Source organism: Elephas maximus, chromosome 6 (assembly GCF_024166365.1).
Source record: "Elephas maximus indicus isolate mEleMax1 chromosome 6, mEleMax1 primary haplotype, whole genome shotgun sequence".
Classification (NCBI taxonomy): domain Eukaryota; kingdom Metazoa; phylum Chordata; class Mammalia; order Proboscidea; family Elephantidae; genus Elephas; species Elephas maximus.
This window is the reverse complement of record NC_064824.1, coordinates 77,724,447-77,747,917: the sequence shown is the minus strand read 5'-3', so window position 1 is coordinate 77,747,917 and position 23,471 is coordinate 77,724,447. Positions and strand designations below refer to the sequence as shown.

Below are 23,471 nucleotides of genomic sequence, written 5' to 3'. Positions count from 1 at the left end.
TTTTACGGTCTGACCTTTGAGATTTCCTTTGCCCCATGGAGGGTTTTTTTCTTTATTCTCATTTAATAAAATTTAATACAATCGATTAATGGCCTTGAACAAAATGAATCCCCAGATTTTCTAGTAATGATATTATATGTTTAGTAGTCAAACATAATACTCTCGTAATACTTTTTGTCTTTTACTTTTTAAATTATCATACATAAAGTTGACTTTTGTGGGGGGTGTGTAATTCTATGAATTTTAGCATGTATAGATTTGTGTAACCACCACTATAATAAGGACAGAGAACAGTTCTATGACTCCAGAAAACCCCCCCTTAGCATTTTTTCATTCCTGTTATAAGTGTCTGAAACCGCCATAACTGTTCTTTATAGTGGGAATACATTTTCTCTTAAACATGTAGCAGAAGATAAGCTGCCTTACTATTCCATAATCCTGCAATCCACCCTCTTTTCTAATGTTTTTAAGTTCTAATTTTTCACTTCATTGACTTATAATCATGATTGGGGATGGTATTCATTTCTCATCTCTGTATAACGTCACCAACTAATCCAACCCTAAACTCAGGCGATTTCCTAGACAACGGTGTTAGTGAATCTGTCCTTGTTCCTGTTACATCTGTTTATAAGTAACACTTTGTTCACTGTCTGCATTGCTTTTTGAACTGCCAGTTGTCTGATGTTAATGCTGGAGGTTATTATCTGGAGTTTACAAGAGAACCACTGCTGTGTCTCTCTTTTTATGGGCTCTGCGGATAGGAGTCTTTCTTCTTCCAGGCATTTTAATGGCTTCTTGCCATGCTTTTTTTATGGTTGAGTACTTTCATCACTGTATATTTCTCTGAATATGAACAGTATATGCAAACCAAGGGGGGGAATATCACAGGTTACAAGTCAAAACTTTCCTTGATCGATATTTAAACCAGGGATGCATATTAACCAATCTGCTATGTGCATTTGAGTATACAGTTGTGACATACACTTCCAGTAGAATGAATTTCAACCTATAGTACATGAAAGATAAATTATTTTAAATAAAGAGTAATATTTTATCTGTTGTGATATGTGAGCCTGTCATTTATGACTGCTATAAATCTGAAATTAAGAAGTTTAAATATATGTTTAATCTGTAATAATTATTATTGAGAGATCGTTTGAGACTGTCTTAAGTATTATCACCTCATATGGGGAAAATATTAGTAAGTTAATTATAGCCCTGGATTTTAAGTTTTCTTGTTTTATGATTCTTTTAAGGTTTTTCTTAAGGCTCCTTAGATAGATATGGAGCCTTGGTGGTGCAGTGGTTAAGAGCTCAGCTGCTAACCAAAAGATCAGTTTGAATCCACCAGCCACTCCTTGGAAGCCCTATGAGGCAGTTCTACTCTGTCCTATAGGATCACTATGAGTCGAAATTGACTTGACAGCAACAGGTTTGGTTTTGGGTTTATATAGATATTAGATCTCTTTGAAGTGGTGATTCTCCTGTATCTTTTGTTTGTTTTATGATTTCTAACCATTTTTTGTTTTGTTTTATTTTTGTTATCTTTTGTTTTTAATTCCTAGCGATAAAACAAGCACATCGCTATTGAGTGAAATTCATTTTTTGCATGGACTGGGTACTAAAGGGAAAGCCACAGGGAATAATATAACTGCTTTTACCTGCTCACACTACTGTCTGTATTTTGAAGTTATAAATTGACTATTTTATCATTTGCTCCTCAGATGGATCCTGTGCAAAAAGCAGTCATAAACCACACATTTGGAGTGTCCATTCCCCCAAAGAAGAAACAAGTTATTTCTTGTAATGTCTGTCAGCTTCGCTTTAACTCAGATGTGAGTATTACCTTTTCATTGCTGTCTGTAGTTTGTCAAGCTGAAAGTCTGATTGATCTGAATATGGACATGTCTTCATGTTTATATACTTTCTAGCAGCTACTCTTGTTGGCAGCCCACTTGTTTCAGTGTGCCAGATTTCCAAGGGATTGGAATGCTAGAAACTTGAGCAATGGTTTAGATGGAAAATATAAAAATTAAAGCATTCCTCAGTATAATCACCCTCACCTGCCATTTTAAATTCAATCATACCAATTATATTTGCTTGTTAAAAATACTTGAATAACAGAAAATATTTTTAAAAGGTTTAAAAATACAATGAAAAAAATGCAATGAACAGTGAAAAAAGCGATTGTTATTACTCATGATATCAAATGGCACATACCATATATGGGCCAAATCTTGTTAAATACCTTAGAAAATAATATAATATACACTATGCATTTTCCCAGAACATGGTAAAAAGAGGGAAAACTTTACAAATTATTTTATCTGGCCAGCATAACCATCCTGCTAAAAAGATAACAGTATCTTTTATGAAAAAAGTTTTTTTTAACCTATAAATAAAATAATAAATAGGAAAGCAAAATAAATAATATTGCGGTCTTTATAATACTCAATGACAAAGTAAGGCCAATGACCAATGCGAATCTGAAAGCTGCATATACTGTGTGTCTTAGCCATCTAGTGCTGCTGTAACAGAAATAACATAAGTGGATGGCTTTAACAAAGAGCAATTTATTTTCTCACGGTAAAGTTGGCTAAAAGTTCAAATTCAGGGCATCAGCTCCACGGGAAGGCTTTCTCTCTGTCGGCTTTGGAGGAAGGTCTTTCTCGTCAATCTTCCCCTAGACTAGGAGCTTCTCTGCACAGGAACCCCAGGTCTAAAGGACACGCTCTGCTCCTGGTGCTTCTTTCTTGGTGCTTCCCTTTCCTTTTATCTCTTGATAAAATGTGGTACAGGCCACACCCCAGGGAAACTCTCTTGGCATTGGATCAGGGAGGTGACTTGAGTAAGGGTGGTGGTACAATCCCACCCTAATCCTTTTAACATAAAATTACAATCACAAAATGGAGGACAACCACTGAATACTGGGACGCATGGCCTAACCAAGTTGATACACACATTTCTGGGGGAACATAATTCAATCCATGACACTGTGTTATATATCCTGAGTCACTCAACCTCAGAAGCTATTTCCCGAAGAGCACTTCACAGGCTTAATGTTTTTTTTTGGAAATGCTGAAATAGTCTACATTGGAAACATAATAGAAGTTATAGTCATTGAAAAAGGGGAGATATGTTTATCGTGAATTTATAGATTTGTATTCAATGCAATTTCAATTAAAAGCCCAAGGGAAGAAAAAATTTTTTTTCTGATAAAATATTTCTGAAGTCCATATTCAAGAATTAAAATGTACCTAAACAAACAGAGATGCATTTAGTGTCATTCTTTGGAAGTCCCAGTATTGTCAAGATGTCAATTCTCCCCAAATTGATCCATAGGCCCAGTGCAATCCTGATTGAAATCCCAACCAGCTTTTTTGTAGAAATTGACAAGCTGATTCTTAAATATATATAGAAAAGCAAAGCCCTCTAATGGCCAAAACATTTTTTTAAGAAAGAACAAAGATGGAGGGCTCACATTTCTGATTTCAATACTTAACTATAAAACCTACAGTAATCAAGACTGTGGTATTGGTGAAAGAATAAACACATCAACCAATGGAACAGAATAGAGTCTAGAAATAGGACCATACCTACATGGTCAGTTGACTTTCAACAAATTTACAGAGGTAAATCAATGGAAAAAGTCTAGTCTTTTCAACAAATAATGCTAGAACAATTTTCTATCCATGTGTGGAACAAAATGAAACTTGACTCCTGCCTTACACAAAATATAAAAATTAATTCAAATGAATAATAGATACAAGTATAAACCTAAACTATAATATTTCTTTAAGAAAACATAGCAGAAAATCCATATGACCTTGGGCTACTCAGAGATTTCTAACATAGGAAATAAAAAGCATAAACGATGCAAATTTGATATATTGTACTTCAAAATTAAAAACTTCTCTTCAAATGATAGTTACAGTATTAAGAAAATAGACTGAGAGAAAATATTTATAAAATGCATATCTGTTAAAGGACTTGTATATAGAATATATGGATAACTCTTAGAACACAATAATAAATAATAAATGGATAAAAGATTTGAACACTTTACCAAAGAAGAAATATGAATGACAAATAAGCGCATAAAATGATGTTCAACATCATTAGTCATTAAGGAAATGCAAATTAAAACCACAATGAGATACTACAACACGTATTGGAATGATAAAAATTAAACAATCTAGTAATACCAAATGACATGGAATTTTCATAAATACAAATATAACTTTCATAAAGTTATATGTATATGTATATTTCCCATATGACCCAGTAACCCCACTTCTAAGTATTTATCAAAGAAAAATGAAAGCATATCTTCATACATACGTGCTGTTTATAGTAGCTTTATTCATATTTGCCCAAAACTGGAAATGACCCGAATGTCCATCATCTGGTAAACGGATAAGCTGTGGTACAGCCATACAATGGAATACTACTCAACAATAAAAAGTAATAAAGTACTGATACATGCTACCACATGGATGAACCTTAAAAGCAGTATGCTAAATAAAAGAAGCTGAACACATAGACTATATACCGTATGATTTCACTTATACAACTTTCTGGAAAAGACAAAATGATAGGGACAGAAATCAGGTTAGTGCTTAACAGGGCCTGGGGGTGGGTTAGGGAATTAACTACAAAGGGGCATGAGGAAACTTTTGGGAATGATGGAATATTCTATATCTTGATTATGGCGATGGTTACATAACTGTCTATGCTTGCCAAAACTCATACAGCTGTATACCTAAAAGGGGAATATTAACTGTAAATAAAGTATATCTCAGTAAACCTGATGAAAAAACAATGTGATACGATCTAAGAAATGTTTGAAAATTGAAGACAATCAATAGAGACTTAACTACTAGATATACCCACTAAAACCCACTGCTGTCGTAGACTATAATATTACAACTAGATTTAAGCTACAGTAATTAAAGGACTTTTATAAGAACAGGCAGAAAAATATAGAAATAGATTCAAGTATATTTAACAATTTTACTCAGTTATTATCCAAATTTCTACAATTATATGAAGAAATTAAAGCTTCTGTAGTTATGAATATGAAATGAAAAGGTTGACTACTTAACTCACCACTTATAAAGTTAATGCCCATCTGAAATCATGCTCCATCTTAACACTAGCATTCTCACCAGAGCAATGCCAGATGTTGAAAACATCTCATAATACATGCAAACAGGCTGAAAAGTAAAATTGTAAAATAAAATTAAAAAAAAAATCAATGAGAAGAAAAATATCCAAAGTTTATCCTCCCATAGATCCTCTTAGAATATGATCCAGGTCTTTTGCTCTATATTTTTAGTATTCCATCTGTAGAGAGGCAGCATGGTATAAAACATTGGATTGAGAGTCCTTGAACAAGGATTCAGATTCTGATTCTGAGCTTGGGAAATCATTTCACCACTGTGAGCCTCAGTTTCCTCATCTATAACATGACTTAAACGTAACCTTTGGAAGAACCATTTCAGCTCTGTGATTAAAAATAATTTTCATGGCATCTCTGTTATACCAGAGCATATTAACACCTCCATCTTATAGATGCAACAGCTAAGATCCAGAAAGGATGACTAAGAATTCTTTTTATTTGGGTAGTGTGTTAGGAGGGGACAATGAACCTTTTTTCTACTCCCTAGAAGAACTCTGGAGCCCTGGTGGCACAGTGGTTAAGTGTTTGGGTCCTCATCAAAAGGTTGGCAGTTTGAATCCACTAGCCACTCCTTGGAAACTCTATGGGCAGTCCTACTCTCTCCTATAGGGTCACTATGAGTCGGAATTGACTCTACAGCATCATGTTTGGTTTTTTTGTTTTATAGGGTTGCTATGAGTTGAAGGAAACCTTGGTGGCATAGCAGTTAAGTGCTATGGCTGCTAACCAAGAGGTTGGCAGTTCAAATTGGCCAGGCGCTCCTTGGAAGCTCTGTGGGGCAGCTCTACTCTGTCCTGTAGGGTTGCTATAAGTCGGAATGGACTTGACAGCAGTGGGTTTGGTTTTTGGTTTTTTATGAGTTGGAATCAACTCCAAGGCAGTGGGGTTTTTAAAAGAACTCTGGGAGTAGGTTCGCCTTTGACTTGATGTCAGCCATTTTCTTTGTATTTACTTGTAGGGACATGGACAAACGTGCACACACGAGCACGTGACCATCGGCTTCCTTGTCACTGCTCAAAAGCTCCACCAATAATGGAGAAAGAAATTAAATGTCTAAGTCATGCTTAGAGGCTCCTCAGTAAAGCCACAAAATCTGGATGGCAAATTTATAAGTGTGACATATACGTGTTCTCAGTGTTTAGTAATGGTGCTATAATCTGCATAACCGAGCTCTGAAACTGAGCATTTTTTATTTGGGGGAGAGTTTATTATTTTATAATTACCCTATTTACATTTTAATGTAAGAATTAAGAAGATGCTCATCCTTATTTTCTTTAATAACATTTGTAAATCAGCCTGAGACTAAATTGGCTTCACTCTTCAGTGTAGAAAATATGTTTATTGAAAAATCTGGAAGGCAGGTTTGCGCCGTAAACAGACTGTACTTTGCAGTTCTCCATTATCCATATAAAATGTACCAGGGCAGGCTTTATGGATTAAAATGCAATGTGACCTAGTTTAAGTGTCCTGTAGCCTCCTTTGTCTGGCTTTTATCATTTCAGTAGAGCTCCACTGTTGGAAAGCAAAGGCTGCAGCTTTATTTACACAATACGATGTTATGTAAATGAGCAAGCATTAATCACAAACATCTCCCAAATGAACCTTTACAAATTAACACCATTAACTTTGCCAGGGGGCAGGCATTGCAGTCCAGGAATAATATGTCTTTCCAACTGAGTTCCAGCCATTTGCACAGATGTGTACAGCACCCCAATCCCTAGTTTCCTCCTCCCCACTTTTTTTCCTTATGTGGTTTAAGCTGAGTGCTGAATGAGGTTGTCCTAGGCCTGAATACCTCTTTCTTCTCCATTGAATGAAAACACATTCAGTGAGTGCACTGCAAATGTAATATGGTCATAAATCGATAAGCCTAAATCTGAATCTTTACCCTTTAGCTACAAGTGCTCTTTACAAAGTTAAACCTTGCATGTTGTATAGTTGGTTTTAAATAAGACTCTTGAACTTGTTGGGCTCTCAGTTTTCGTACAAGAAAACCAGAACCTAGGGGTAACATGCTTTTTAAATCTTTTTAAGGGTAATATTTCTGTCTTTTGGCTAGGTTGAAAGTTGGCAGATCCCACATAATTTTAATAATTTCAATTCCTTGGAGAATAAAAGCAGGGGGATGAAGCAAACTGATTTTAATCAGCTTTTTACCCAAAATCAGGACAACTTGATTCTCTTGAATGTTTAAAAACAAAGCTGATCTTTTTTATTATCATTATTATCTCAGAACACAGATAATCATAAATACTCTTAATATATGATTGGGTCCCTTATGCTTGACAGACAAATGGAAGTAAGAGCACAATGGTCTTTTTAATCAACTTTTATATACTCTGATTCAGGGATTGACTCTAAAAATTTGGTACTCAGCATTAACACCCCAAATGATTAAGTGTTAGACTCAGTGTTTCTCATTGCTGACAACATAGGCTTTCATTACTCATTTGGAGCTAACCCATTTGATTTTTCAAATTTACAGTACTACCTTTCAAATAGCATCTTAAACTTTGAATGACTTGTAGTTCTCATTTTCTTTATTTTACCTTACTTTATAGTAGTTCTAGGTTTGTGATTTTGTTGTTGCTGCTGCTTGTCTTTGTATAGTTTTTTGGTTATCCATTATCCTTGTCTCTCATTTTTGACTCACTGTTCTTTTTGCTGTACTCTATTCTGTCACATCTCAAGATATACAGAGACGACCTCATGACATTTCATTGATTTGCATTAGACTAAGTAAAAATGGACGAGAAATTAAGGGTTTGCTTAGATGTTAAAACGGCCCGGTGATCAACCGCTTGTGTGAACATTTTTGAAGGTGACCTGACCCTCCTATTCTTTACTGTAAATCTCTCTGAATTTTTAGAAAGTGCAGTCACTCCAGATCAACCTTAATTCCCACATGACCGCAGTTAGTGTGTAATTGATAAGTCTGCAGTGCCACCTCCCTCCGTATTTTGCATCTTGTCATTTTAGTAGTTTCCATTTGAATAAGGTTGATACGTTGTGCCTTTCTGGGTCTTTCTGTATCTCTTTCTTTGGTTTTAATTCTATACCCATTTCCTGATTTCTTTAGCAGTTAATATAATGATACAATACAGATTCTCATCTGTCTTGCAAAAACAAACGTCCCCCACTCATCAGCTGCCACCTAGGAGGCCTCAGGACCATCTCTGCTAGAGGCCCTGGCATTCTCTGACATCCAGCAGAAATTTCAGCAGTCATAATCTTAGGGAGGAGCCACAACTTTGGGTCCCACATAAACTCCCTTTGCATGTGCCGGTGGCTGATTCTCCATCTCCTCTGGCCACCAGACCTAACTCCACTTCTCCACCAGCTGCCATGAGGCAGCAAGTCCCTGAAGCAGCTGTGGCTCCCTCCCTGAGAAATCAGAGTCCCGTTAGTCCCGTGTTTGAAGATGTCCCTTGCAGCAAAAGCAGAACAGGCACTCAGCTGCAAGGGCACCAACTTGAGTTTTTATGAAGAAGCCAGCTTTTTCTTTGCCATTATGTAACATTCTTCTAGGGGATTCCACTTTTTGCTATTGGCTGCCTAGTGCTTGCTTTTATCTCCAGGAATTCTGTCTGCATATTGACAGTGTTTCTCTTCCCCTGTCAAAACGTGTCCTCCTCTAAACCATCACGTGCCTCCTTCCTTTGTTCTCTATCTTTTCCCTCTCTTCTAACCCTTTCTTTTTTCTCTGGCACAAAAGTTTATACTAGTTTCTCTGCCTTTCTCGGACATTCATAGTGTCATTATTAAGATTTTTTTAGGTTAATACCTGGATCCATTGCTTTACATTTGGAGGTACTTCACTTGAATGGCACCTAGAAGGTTAAAGAAAAACATGCTGAGCATATTATTTGAAAATCTAGCCAACATACTATTAAATAAGTTCATCCTATCTTTCCTGAAAATTCAGATTTGATGGTATATTATCTGAACTGGTATGTCAGGAAAAACACTGAACATCCATCTTCCAATATTTGACCCACTCCACATCACCACGGTCACATATATCCAACAAATATGCACACACGTGTTCATTCTACAGATTAACTGTTCCCTCCTCTCATATGGAAACCCTGTGGCATAGTAGTTAAGAGCTACGGCTGCTAACCAAAAGGTCGGCAGTGTGAATCTACCAGGTGCTCCTTGGAAACCATATGGGGCAGTTCTACTCTGTCCTACAGGGTCGCCATGAGTCGGAACCAACTTGACGGCAACAGGCATGGTTTTTGGTTTGGTTTCCTCTCATATATTCATGTATAATCACTGCCTGCTACCCAAATGCATCTGCTCTATTTCTCTTGAAGTCTCTTGGGACATATAAAATCCACTGTTGTGGAAGTCAATTCCAACTCATAGCAACCCTATATGACAAAGTACAACTGCCCCATAGGGTTTCCAAGGCTGAATCTTTATGGGAGCAGACTGCCATACCTTTCTCCTGTGGAACAGCTGGTGGGTTTGAACCACCAACCTTCTAGTTAGCAGCCAAACACTTAATCACTATGCCACCAGGGCTCCTCTTGAGACAGATAGCAGCTCCTTTATTCATATATATTTATACTACATTTACCCAAAACCAAACCAAACCCAGTGCCATCTAGTCCATTCCGACTCATAGCGACTCTATAGGACAAAGTAGAACTGCCCCATAGAGTTTCCAAGGAGTGCCTGGTGAATTTGAACTGCTGACCCTTTGGTTAGCAGCCATAGCACTTAACCACTACGCCACCAGGGTTTCCATACTACATTTATATTTACATAATTGTATATATATTTTATATATACAATTACATATGAATTATGCATATATATATACGTAAAATTTGTTGTTTTTTTTAAAGAATTGGTGCTGGTAAAGTGTGAAACACAGAGCTTTAAAGAATGCTGGTACCTAGCCTGTTTTCACTTATGCTAAGAGTGGCTTCTCATTCAGAAACAAAAGAAGCCACAGAAATTGGTCCTCACTGAAAAGTGAGATTATGATGAGGGATTTGGGGAAAAAAGAACAAAAACAACTTAAACGGAACTCTGCAGTGGGTGATTAAATAAAGCGATACCACAGTGATAATAATTTCATTGCTGGATTGGGAACTGAAAAGCTAGTTGTAAAGTTTACATCTGCTATTAAAGAGTACAAATTATTATATAAACAAATAATTTTGCAAATTTGAAAAACTAACTGATTCTGTCAAGAAAAAAGGTACTGAAGAAAGATGGAATCAATAGCATCAAATGGAAATCTAGAAAATGATAGCCTGCTTTTGTCAAATATTTTACATTTTTCCCATAAATAAGACTATTTATATTGATTCTTAGGTTTGGAGGGTAGTGAACCAGATAGGAGGTAATTAAAAGCATAAATCTCAGGAGCTTGGGAAGGTAATTCTCTGCTTTGCAGACAGAGCTGACAAAATGATGAACATTTTTTGCTCCAACATGACAGAAATATAGCATGATTACAGGGAGTTGGGACATGCCGTGCTAAAAGTTTTGTTCGCTAGCAGCTCTTTAACAAAGCTCTTAACTAAAGTTTAGTTGCCTTTTTAGGAGCATATAATAGTTACTCATTAAATTAAAAAAAAAACGCTTCAAAATTAGCACTGTAATATAAATATGTCATAGTCTTCCTCAGCACTCCCTTATTTTAAATAGGCATTTGGCTGATTTAGGACTGATTTTAAGTTCATCACTGGAAAAAATAAGATTAGGATAGAAATGAAGTTTTAAAAAGTGAGTTTTATGACTTTTAAAGACACATCAGATCCTGTAATTAGTGGAATAGGGAAATTATGCAGCATACATAATATTTTTCTGGCTTTTCTTAAAACACAGATGCCTCACGTGATATGTTACTTTAGCTATTTATATGTGTTCAGTAATGTTCAAGGTTAGGATGATCAGCTTAATACGATACTGTGAAGAACAGTAAATACGGCTGTTAAAAGAAAGAATCATATCCACCCCTGCTTATCAGAATATATTCTCAATAGAAAACCATTAAGTATCTACAATTTGCCATCAAAAACTATAAGCTTTGGTGTATTTCCCTTACATGTTGGTTTGCATTAAACCAAACATTAATAAAGCCTTTTTTTAAAAAAATATTGTGGGTCTTTGTTTCTCCTTCATAATATTCCAGGGTTAGTTACTCTCTTTGTCAAAAGTAAAAGATTCCTAAGAGGCTTTTTGAGTCATTTTGTTGGTGATTTTGTTCATTTAAAAGTTGTCTTGAAGGGAAGGATAACTCAAAAGGAGGGTGAGAATGGTCGCACAACTCAAAGATTGTAATCTGTGTCGCTAAACTGTACATGTAGAAACTGATGAACTGGTGTATGCTTTGCTGTGTATATTCTCAGCAGCAACAAAATAAAATTTAGGGGAAAAAAGTTGTCTTGCCATTTGGGGGGTTGGGAGAGGCTGCTGAGAACTTGTATTTTTCTTCTTCACTTAGTATGGTTTTATTTAGTTAAGATTGGGTGCAGAATTCTTAACAGTAAGATAATATTTCACTCGATTTGTGTAGTTTTGGATTCTAAAGCTAAAAATTTATTCAACATGTAATTAAGAATCAGGTAGAATTTCTAGACTGAATACCTGTAGGCTTCCAAGATGATTAGTAGCTGGTTTAAAGTTTATATTCAGGCTTTATTTACAACATGCTCAGTTTCTTTTATTCTGTATGCTTGAGCGGGCAATTAGCTATTACTTTTACAACCTTTATGACAACAACAAAAAAAAGTATTATTTATGTAAGACAAAAACAAAAAAAAGCTGAATGGAATGAAAAGTAATCCTGCTTGCTCCACTGCTTTCAAGCAATTGGCTGATTTAACGCAATCCAGATTGTCCTGCAAAAGAAGTACCTTTGAGCCTCCTGTAATCTCTCAAGCTACTCCTTGAACAAAGTGACAGCCTTTTGCCCTTGAGGCCAGAGAACTTTAGATATGGTGGGTCAGCATAAAGAGCAGCTGTTCTGGAAAGCCTGACTGCTGTAAGGAACTTCATGATACATTGCTTGGGGGAAAAAAAGGACAGTATATGAGGAAGTATTGCTTTAGCCAATTTCTAAAATCTTAAACTAGAAAGACTATTGGCAAGATAGTCTAGCTGGTTAATGTGAGTACTTCAAGGAGAATAAAGAAGCAGTGGATTCGACCAGAGACAGAAGGGTGTTAAAATACTTCTGTCTAGAAAGGAAAACCTGAGAAATATAAAACAAGAGCCCTGACCCTCACAGACCGGGGTATCTAGCTGGGGAATCAAAACTAATACACTTAGAGACACTGCTGAACTCAGGATGTTAACTGTAAGGTAATATAAATTTAGGAAAGGAGATAGCATATGGGCTAGAATAATTACAAGTAGAGAGCTAGCACTTGATGTGTGCCTACTTTTCAGCCAGGCTCTGTACTAAACACTGTCCAGATATATTGACTCTGTATTTGCAAAGAGGTTCATGGAGAAAGTGAAACCAAGAAAGATTTGAGAGATGATCAGGACTTGGGGGAGAAGAATGGTGAAATACTAAAGTTAAAACAGACAGGGCTTCTTTTTTTTTTTTTTTTGTACTTTAGATGAAGGTTTACAGAACAAACTGGTTTCTCATTAAACAGTTAGTGTACATATTGTTTTACGACATTGGTTAACAACCCCACGACATGTCAACACTCTCCCTTCTCAACCTTGGGTTCCCTGTTACCAGCTTTCCTGTCCCCTCCTGCCTTCTAGTCCTTTTCCCTCAGCTGGCGTGTCCCTTTAGTCTCGTTTTGTTTTATGGACCTATGTAATCTTTGGGTGAAGGGTGAACCTCAGGAGTGACTTCATCACTGAGCTACGAGGGTGTCTGGGGGTCATACTCTTGGGGTTTCTCCAGTTTCTGTCAGGCCAATAAGTCTGGTCTTTTTTGTGTGAGTTAAAATTTTGTTCTACTTTTTTCTCCAGCTCTGTCCAGGACCCTCTGTTGTGATCCCTGTCAGAGCAGCTGGTGATGGTAGCCGGGCACCATCTCGTTGTACTGGATTCAGCCTGGTGGATGCTGTGATAGTTCTGGCCCATTAATCCTTTAGACTAATCTTTCCTGATAGGGCTTCTTGAAGATATGGTTCATAGAAATGCCATAGGGGTCCAGGAGCCCCCTAAAACTATGCAAAATTTTGTGTCTCTGCATACCTGAAACCATGATCACTTAAGACAGGTTACAGAATCATCCCTTCTCAAAGGGTGAATGTTCCACAACCTCCTTTGACAACATGTTCCATGATGTAATCATACTTCTTACCTAAATCTTTTTTAAAAAACAAAACAGAACAAAAATCCTTGGACTTCCCCCCATCCCCATTTTAGTTCTATCTTCTGAAATCTTTGGGTGGTGCAAACAGATAACACACTTGGCTGCTTACCAAAATGTTGGCAGTTCAAGTCCAACCAGAGGTACCTCAGAAGGAAAGCCAGCCTCATGATCGACTTTTGAAAAATCAGCCACTGAAAACCCTATGATGATGTACATGGGGTCACTATGAGTCAAAATCAATTTAATGGCAACTGGCTTTTGCTTTTTTCCATCTTCTAGTGCACATGGAGAGCTAATGCTGTATTCACTTAGAAAACAGGTCTAGTGAATAAGAATTCTCAAGAACACATCGCTCTGTTAAGATTCGGACCTTTGTGGGCTGAAAATATGATTCAACTCTTACTGTGTTTCCTACATATTGAGAAGTGTGATTTAGCTTTTCATAAATAATAATTTTTATTTTATCGGTGGTATACCTAACATATTTTGACGCCCAGCACAGATAATTGTTAACACTACTTCCTCTTAAGGACAAAGGCATTTTCAAAAATAGTTGTGGAATTACGTGAAATAATAGCAATAGCCAGAAAAGAAACTCAGGCAATGGAACTTTTCTTTTATTGAAGTTTAAATATATTATCATCCTATTAAAAAAAAAAAAAGTAAATATTTCAGCCCAAAGAAGAAAAAAAGTAATGACTTGATCCTTTTAAATTGCATTAATATATATTTTTTTAAATGGGGGGAAAACATAAACCTACATATTAGTCTGTCATAGTAAAAATAACATTATAGTAACTAATAAGTGAACTTTAGTAAAATCAAAATGATACAAAAGATACAATTTAGACAACTACTAAATTGTACCACTGATGTAACATTTTATTTTCTTCTCCAATTTTTAGTTTTAAAGTACATGTTCTTGTTTTTTAGCTGCGGCTGAGTCCACTCCGACTCATAGAGACCTTATGTACAGCAGAATGAAATGTTGGCCAGCCCTGTGTCATCCTCACAGTCACCAGCATGTTTGAGACCATCATTGTGGCTATTGTGCCAATTCATCTCACCAAGGGTCTCCCAAGCTTCTTTTGGTCCTCTGTTTCACCAAACGTGATATCCTCTAGTGATGGATCCCTCCTGATAACATGTCCAAAGCAAGCAATTTGGACAATGTTCTTTTGTGATCCGTAGGGTCGTCACTGACTACTTTTTGGAAGTAGATTGTCAGGCCTTTATTCCTACTCTGTCATAGACTGGAAGCTCCACTGAAACCTAGCCACCATGTGTGACCCAAATGATATTTGAAATACTGGTAACAAAGCTTCCAGCATCGCAGCAATACACAAGCCACCACAATACAACAAACTAACAAAAGGGTGGTGGTTAAAACCCAGAGATACTTAAAAGGAAGCATAAATTTCTGTTTTAAAACACTAGCCATAAAAAAAAAGCCATATTCAGAGTAATTCAGTAAAATATTTCATACCTAAGCTAAAATTTATATTTACCAAACAAAAATAACACCTCAGTGTCTTTCTCTTAAACACAAATGAAAATTCCAAGTAGTCACATAGAGAGAATTGAATTATCTCAAGTTTTGTTTCTTTGACTTTACCATTACTGTGCTATCATTGTTTATTTCAGATCAACTATATACGAATATGAGCGGCACAAGATTTGCTGACTTGAACTGTATCTGAAACGAGCTTGAAAGGGTCCTAAACATTAGGAATTTACTCTCGTAATGAACAGGTGTAGCAGAGTCATCCTGCGTTGAGGGTCCAATTGTATAACTAGGAGTTCTCTGTATTAACCCATGGAGTTTCTTAAAAGATATGTTACAAAAATGTGGAGATCTGAAGTTTACATATATATTATTACAACTCACTTGTTACCACAGCAATTGTTTAGAACTTAGACCAACAAAAATGTTTTTCAGGGAGACGTATTTTATTGCTGCGGTTTAGAATTACCAGCATGGAATACTAATAAAAAGCAGACTGATTTTCAGTTTTTATTGTTTTTAAAGTCTCTACAGACAATGCAGCCCTGCATTTCTGCAGCTGAGGTGGATGCTCCCACCACCTCACCTTCCCGATGAGACTGTCATCTGTTATTCAATTAATAAGAATTCTAGTTCTGCATTAAATACATGTTACACTTTGCATCAGAGATAAGTGGCGCTGACTTAAACTCATAATCACCAAATAGCTTCATTTTTATCTTTGGTAATACCTAGGAAGTGTTCTCTGAAAAGTGGCTTTCATTATCTCTGAACTCTGAGTTCAAAGTGACTACCTGGCTTTTTCTCGTGAAGGAAATAATGCTGTATATTACTTGAGAGATACCTATGGAATCTTTTTATGTGATGATTTGCTTTTATGTCATGAATTTTTGTTAGCTTTTTCTTGTATCATTTGAGAGGAATGGAAAAGGATAGGTTCACTAAAGGGGTACTTGGATAATTTGCTGTAATTCTATAATTTAAATTTTTAACCCAACAAAATTCTCTTTTTAAGCTAAAAATACCAACAGTCTCTTTTTAAGATTTAATTTATACATTTACACAGATGGTTATAGAAGGGAGCCCTCATTAACATCTGTACATGTTGGGAAATGATGGATGTCTGTATTTGTAGACCGCCAGAAGAGAATCGCTGAATTTGCAGAGGTAGATTAAAACACACAAAATTTGAATATCTGAAAGATTCTCTTCAAGCTGGCTTTCTAGAGATCTAGACATTGAATAACTGTCTTTTGCATACATTTCCATTTTTATAAGCACAGTAAATTCTTCTTAATTTGGATTACACTAATTAGGGATTTGTGATAATTCAGGTATAGGCTGAATTGTGCTTTTGTTTGGTGCAAATTCTTTCTTCAAAGATAATGCAAATGAATGTTGTAAAGGAGGTTAAAGCACAGACACTTACAACACCAGCAGAACCAATTTTTTTTCAAGTATCCTTAAGCACTTGGAGGGCACTCATTAAAATGCCAGCAATGATAACACTGAAAATAATTCTTATGCATTTAACAAATCACCTGTAAAAGCTAGTAGTTAACAGTTATCGACTAACTGAATTTCTTTAAAGAGTTTTACTTTTAGACTTTTTAAAAATTACTTCATTATGCTCTTTCACCCAAATTAGTTCACATTAATGAAGTTTTTCTGAAATCATAGGAGTCCCTGTGTAGTGCAAATGATTAAAGCTTTCAGCTGCTAACCAAAAGGTTGACTGTTCAAGTCCATCCAGGGGCACCTTGGAAGAAAGGCCTGGCAATCCACTTTGAAAAATAGGCCTTTGAACGCCCTATGGAGGACAGCTCTACTCTGACACATGGGTCGCCATGAGTAGGAATTGACTCAATGGCAACTGGTTTGACACTAATATTAAAACAAAACAAAACAAATGTACGTTTTATTATTTGCTTAACATTTCCCTGAAAGTCTTTCAGGTCAAATGTTTTAACTTATATAAAACCTAGATTTCATATTTCAGGTCAAACAGATATTGTTTTGAGGTCTGAATTGTACAATTTATTTATTACACTGGTCAAATTAACTATAAGAATCAATGAATCATTGATTCTGTGTTCTGTGCTGAGGCTATTTTGATAAATAACTGAACCATTGCATGTAAAAATTTGTTTTTCCAATAACCGAGCAATTGGTCAGTTGTGAATCTGATCATCCCACACTGAGACTGATTAAGCAGCCAGGCCCCAGAAATATACCAACCGGTGACTATAACTTCTAGTTACAGTTTTTTAGCCTATGTGATCACATGGCTTTTATGGTCTCTTATATTTTATATAAGTATAATGTATACCTCATCCAGGCAGAAATAAGCCAGGAATCTGGAAGGAGATGCTCATTTGATTATGCCCATTCTTGGTACCGGAATCTTTATTGGTCCACAGCTGCCTCAGAATTCAGATTTCTAACCAGTTACGGACATCTCTAGTCTGTTTCTTGCCGCATGCCCACTGCTTGCCATGCCTCAGCCACGATGGCTTCCTTTCATTTCTATCAGTCTGCTAAGCTACTTCTGCCCCTCCCACTTTTGTCTAGTACATACTCCTTCAGGCCCCATCTCAAATGTCTTTTCCTCTCAGGAACTTTTCCAGACTCCCTAGTCTAACTTAGCCAATCTCACCCCACCCCAATAACCTTGTAACAACCAGTAATTTTCCTCTATGAAATGTATCACAGTTTGAAAGATGTTTTTACTTATGTAATTATTTGTTTAATATCTTTTTCATACACACACGCACACAAGATTGTTGGTTCCATGAGGACGGAGACTGGGTCTGTGTTGTCTGCTGCTGGCTTCTGATTGCGTAGCACAGTGCCTGGCACATAGTAAGCATTCAAGAACTACTTCATGACTGAATGAATCCTAAAGGGAATGTTTAATTTATGACAAGTCAAGGGTTGATTGAGAATGACTGAATCCATTCTCTATAATGAAAACTTGTTAGGTGCCGTCAAGTCAGCTCTGCCTTAAAGCAACACTATGTACAATAGAATGAGACAATGCTTGAGCCCATTGTTGCAGCTGTTATGTCAGCCTATCTCTTTGAGAGTCTTCCTCTTTTTCGTTGATATTCAAGCATGATGTCCTTCTCCAAGGACTGATCCCTCCTGATAACATGACCAAAGTATATGAGACTTAGTCTCGCCATTGTTGCTCCTAAGGAGCATTCTGGTTATACCTCTTCCAAGACAGATTTGTTCATTCTTTATATTCATGGTAATATTCAATATTCTTCACCAACACCACAATTCAAAGGCATCAATTCTTTGGTCTTCCTTATTCATAGTCCAGCTTTTGCATGCATATGAGGCGACTGAAAATACCATGGCTTAGGTCAGGTGCGCCTTAGTCTTCCAGATGACATTTTTGCTTTTCAGCACTTTAAAGAGGTCTTTTGGAGCAGATTTGCTCAATGCAATGCGTCCTTTGATTTCTTGACTGCTGCTTCCATGGTTGTTGATTGTGGATCCAAGTAAAATGAAATCTTTGACAACTTCGTAATGACTGTATAGGACAGGGTAGAATTGCCCCGTAGGGTTTCCAAGGAGTGGCTGGTGGATTCGAACTGCCAACCTTTTGGTTAGCTGCTGAACTTGTAAGCATTACACACACCTACATTTTATTCAAACTGAATTATTCACATTTCTCTAAACATAGATTTGTTTTCTCGGAGATATTTTCCTTATCATAGTCTTTTTCTAATTGAAAATATGTACCTCTGCCTTTAAAATCCTTTCCATTACTGGTGACCTATCTCAAGACACATTTTTTCTCACCAAATTTTTATATTATTTTATTAAGCCTCAGGTAATATTAAAAAAAAAAAGTTTTTTTTTTTTTTTTCAGGTAGGGATCAGAGCAGAGTCCTAACTGGGAGTGGGGGACAGGTAGGGTGTGTGCCTCTGAGGCGGGCACCATTTAGCAGTTCCTTTTTTTTTTTTTTTTTATTGGCCATCATGGTTTCCATTGCCAGCTGTGAGAGATCATTGAGCAATATAACGCTAATTGCCCTAGGCCCTATTTTCCATGGTTAGGTCCCCGGGTAGGAGGCATTTTGTAGTCTGCTTGCCGGAAATGTGCTTAGTAGGACATATAACTATGCATATATACATACGTTGGAAACCCTGGTGGTGTGGTGGTTAAGTGCTAACCAAGAGATCGGGAGTTCAAATCCACCAGGCACTCCTTGGAAACTCTATGGGGCAGTTCTACTCTGTCCTATAGGGTCGCTATGAGTCGGAACCGACTCGACAGCGGTGGGTTTATACACATACATACGTATACATATACACACACACATATATATATTCAATCACAAATTAGGGTATGGAAACTGATCAGGAAAACTAAGATTTTCTCCTCTAACTCAATTAACCTTACAAAGCACTTTTTTTAAAAAAAAAATCATTTCTAGTCATAAAAAAGAGAAAAATAATATTTAGAGCACAATGTTTATTTTGTATCTTGAGTGATAGCACAACATTGGAAACAACTGAAATATCCACCAATTTAAAAGAACAAAACCCATTGTCATCTAGTCAATTCTGACTCATGGTGAGCCCACGTGTCACCGAGTAGAATTGAGCTTCATAGGGTTTTCTTGGCTGTAATCTTTACAGAAGCAGATCACCAGGCTTTTCTTCTGCAGTACCTCTGAATGAGTTCAAACCACCAATCTCTTGGCTGGTAATTAGACACAAACTATTCATGCCACCCAGGGACCATCCATCAATAAAGGACTGCATAATAAATTATGGTTCGTTCATACAATGAAATAAATACACAGCATGAAAAAATTAAGGACACTTTTTAAATACTCATATGAAAACTCTCCATGATCGATTGTTAAATAGAGAAAGCAAAGTTCAAAACAGCATGTGTAGTATGAACTCATTTGTCCAGAAATAGGGAGAAAGGAAAAAGACACACACATATTTGCTTGATAGGCGTGTAAACTATCTCTGGCAAGATACAGAAGAAAGTGATAACAATGGCTGCTGGGACTGGGGAGGTAGACTTTTCACTGTGTATACTGTATGAATTTTGGACTGTGTGATTGTGTTACTTAGACAAAAATTTAAATTTAAAAGAAACAAAAGCAATGGTTAGCTAATTGAACACAAATGAAATTCTGCAGAAATCATGGATAATTGAAGTCCAAAGATTGTCAATCTGAAACAGATTGTAAGTATTGGTTAAGAAAAGTCACGCTTTTGAAGGCTTTCCTGTCTTTCAGTGGGATTTGACTTTAAACCCTTTTCACCTCTAGGGATGATTGTAACAGCTCCTCTTCTACCTGGCTGCACCCCTTATCTCCCTGAGCTATACACACAGTCTGTTCTCCACACAGCAACCAGTGATCCTATCATAAACAGAAATAAAACAAGGTTAAAATGGAAAAACCATACCCATTGCCGTCAAGTCGATTCCAACTCATAGCAGGGATTGCTCATCTCAGAATAAACGCCAAAAGCCTACGATTTGCTGTTCCTTGATCTAAAATGCTCTTCTCCCAAATATCTACCTGGTTAACACCCCTCATGTCATTCAGGTCTCTGCAAATGCCACCTTTCCAGAAAGGCTTTCTTTGATAGTCTGTGGAAAATCACAGTACCTCCTCCTTACCCTTTCTAATTTTTTTTTATAACACTACCAAACACATTCATGAATGTATCACTTAAAACTTATTACTTAAAATTTATATAATTGTATATTTTATTTCTATGTCCCCATACTAGACTATAAATTTTGCTGTATCCCTGTATCTTCCAACGTTCAGAATGATGCCTGAAACATAACGGGTATTCAATAAATACTTGTTGAATAAAAGAATGAATGAACCCTCTTAGTACTAAATTTCAGCTTTGAGAAGATTTCCCGTACTGTGCCCTGTGCCTATGATATATTCATTTTTGCCATCCCCTCCACATTCTAAGCTTGAGGTCACAAACTATGTCTTACTCATTTTTGAGTCTCCTGAAGCACGAGTGTATTATATGAATAATCTGTAATGTGACTGTTATTGGTGAGTAGAATATTTAGGCAGTGTCACACAGGACTTCTGGATAGAATCAGCAATGGGAAGTTCACTTAGCATTTGCTAATTATATTGAAATATTTTTGGGTGAATCAAAGTTATAGGCATTTTTGTGTTTTGCCTCCAGTAGACCAATCTCTTTTATGAAAACTTCTAGATTAATCTGATAGTTTTGTATAGAGACAGCCTTAGCAAGGCTCTTTTTGGCTAAGTGACTATTAGAGATATATAGTTTCATTATTTCCTCTTAGTTATATTTGTATGTTTTTAAATTATGGGGTTTTAATCTTTACATTTACATATTTCATTTAATTTTGAATTATAAAATATGTCTGCTGAGTTGAAAAATTGATTTAGGGTTTTGGGGTATGAGTTTTACAAAATCCTGTTTTGTAAAACAGGTTTTCCAAAGAGTAATAGTAAATTTATAATGTATAAATATGTAAAACACATAAAATATTACTAGAGCCATTCTTCAACCTATTTTCTAAGCATGGCACTTTCGAAGTTACTTTGCCACTTTTATCTACATTAAGAATATAAATCATCAAATATAAGGAGACACATGCAAATTCTAATTTTAGATTTAGTTAGTATCATTTATGTAAATTTCTTTAATATGGAAATGGAAGTAAGTGTAATACCTTCTAGACTGATTAAAAATTAATGTGTAGAAGCCTTGTAGCCTAATTTACAAGACCATCAGAAGGCCTGAATTAGTTAGCTGTAGAGCCTCAGCTTCAATGCTAGACTTGAATTATATTGCCTTGCTTATCTGTAGGGTCTCTATGAGTCAGAATCAGTTCGACAGCAATGGGTTTACTTATCATTGAGTAATAAATTGTTAAATTGCTCTTTATGAAGCACACGATGGCAATCATCTCCCCCTCGAAAGATGGTAACACTCTTAAACACATTAGGATCTTGGGATATAGCTTTGAAATCACTAGAAATTGTGAGATTTCCTTCTTTATATTTCCAGGTAGCCAAGAATTATTAACTAAAATTTCCCAGTTTAATATAAAATATGAAATTAATTTGAGGAAGGTGGATAATTTTCTTTTTTAAATTCTTCTGAGAAAATTATAAAAATAAATGACTCAAATTATTACTGTAGTAATCATTAAGAAATTTTTAATATTTTGTAATGTATTATAAAAATAAAAGATGATATTCATGTGTTTCATAAAAATTCTAGGGTTTAGAAGTTCTAAAAAGTTAGGTCTCTATATGCATAAATCTTTGAGAAAATTAGATATTTTCATAAATTAAAAATGTTCCCGCTCTTTCATATTCAAGATTATGTTAATGTACAAAGCACTAATTTTCCCACTCTAGGCATAATAAATTATTGGCTTATCAAGTGCCTTCTCGGTGGCATTCATTATTTCCTCCCTTTTTTGATTTGGGAGAGAAGTTAAGGGCATGTTTTGTCAGGGTTCGTTTACTTCATCTTGCCTGAGTTAAACTCTAGTGCACATACTAAGAGTTTACACCTATAAAAAAAAAAAAATTTTTTTTTTTTTTCTCATCCTTAAATTGACTCAGATACTGACTCCCAAGCGAGAAGACAACGTAAACATATCTTTCAGAAATTGCAATATAGCATAGGGTCAGGCAAAAAAAGGAAGACCCTCAATGAGGTGGATTGATGCAGTGGCTGCAACAATGGGGTCAAACATACCAACAATTGTGAGGATGGCAAAGGACCGGGCAGCGTTTTGTTCTGTTGTAAATAAGGTCGCTATGAGTTGGAACTGATTCTATGACACCTAACAACAACAACAGTGTAATGGAAAATTAAATGAAGAGTTTTATTGCCGTAGGGTAAGCACCTCAGGTACTTTATTGCTGAATTTTTAAACTGTGATGATATTACAGAAATCGTGGCATTAAAATTCATTTATTATCCACTACGTATGTTGAAAAAACACATAAACCTACTTCCATTTGGTTGGTAGGGAAAAAACTTTTTCAAAATACAATCTCTTTAATTTGTACCATTAATAGAATTAAGAAATTCACCTTCTAGATTGAACTTTGCTTGGAAACATATATGATAAACTTGTTTTTAAAAGAAATTAGTTTTAATTATACCCACCCATAGGCATCAAGTCAATTTTAACTCAGAGGGACCCTATAGGACACAGTAGAACTGCCTCATAGGGTTTCCGAGGCTATAATCTTTACAGAAGTAGACTGCCACATCTTTCTCCTGTGGAGTGGCTGGTGGACTTGAATACCAACCTTTGGGTTAGCAGCTGAGCACTTTAACCACTGTGCCACCAGGGCTCCTTAGTTTTTAATTATCCCCTAATTTAAATAAAGGTAAAAACTTGAGGAGAGAGATGGAGCAGAGCTTAAAACATGAAAAGGATTGGAACTCAGAGTATAGTTGATACAACC

General features: G+C 36.1%; 1 protein-coding gene across 5 annotated transcripts in view; it reads left to right on the top strand.

The window, feature by feature from the left end:
* The window catches only part of ZNF385B (zinc finger protein 385B), a 402,225-nt gene that overhangs the window by 334,672 nt on the left and 44,082 nt on the right, over nt 1-23,471 (top strand). For all 5 annotated transcript variants that reach the window (XM_049887565.1, XM_049887563.1, XM_049887564.1 and 2 more), the window contains one exon: nt 1,725-1,835. In XM_049887565.1, the coding sequence (XP_049743522.1) occupies nt 1,725-1,835 (111 nt within the window). The remainder of the gene's footprint in view (nt 1-1,724; nt 1,836-23,471) is intronic.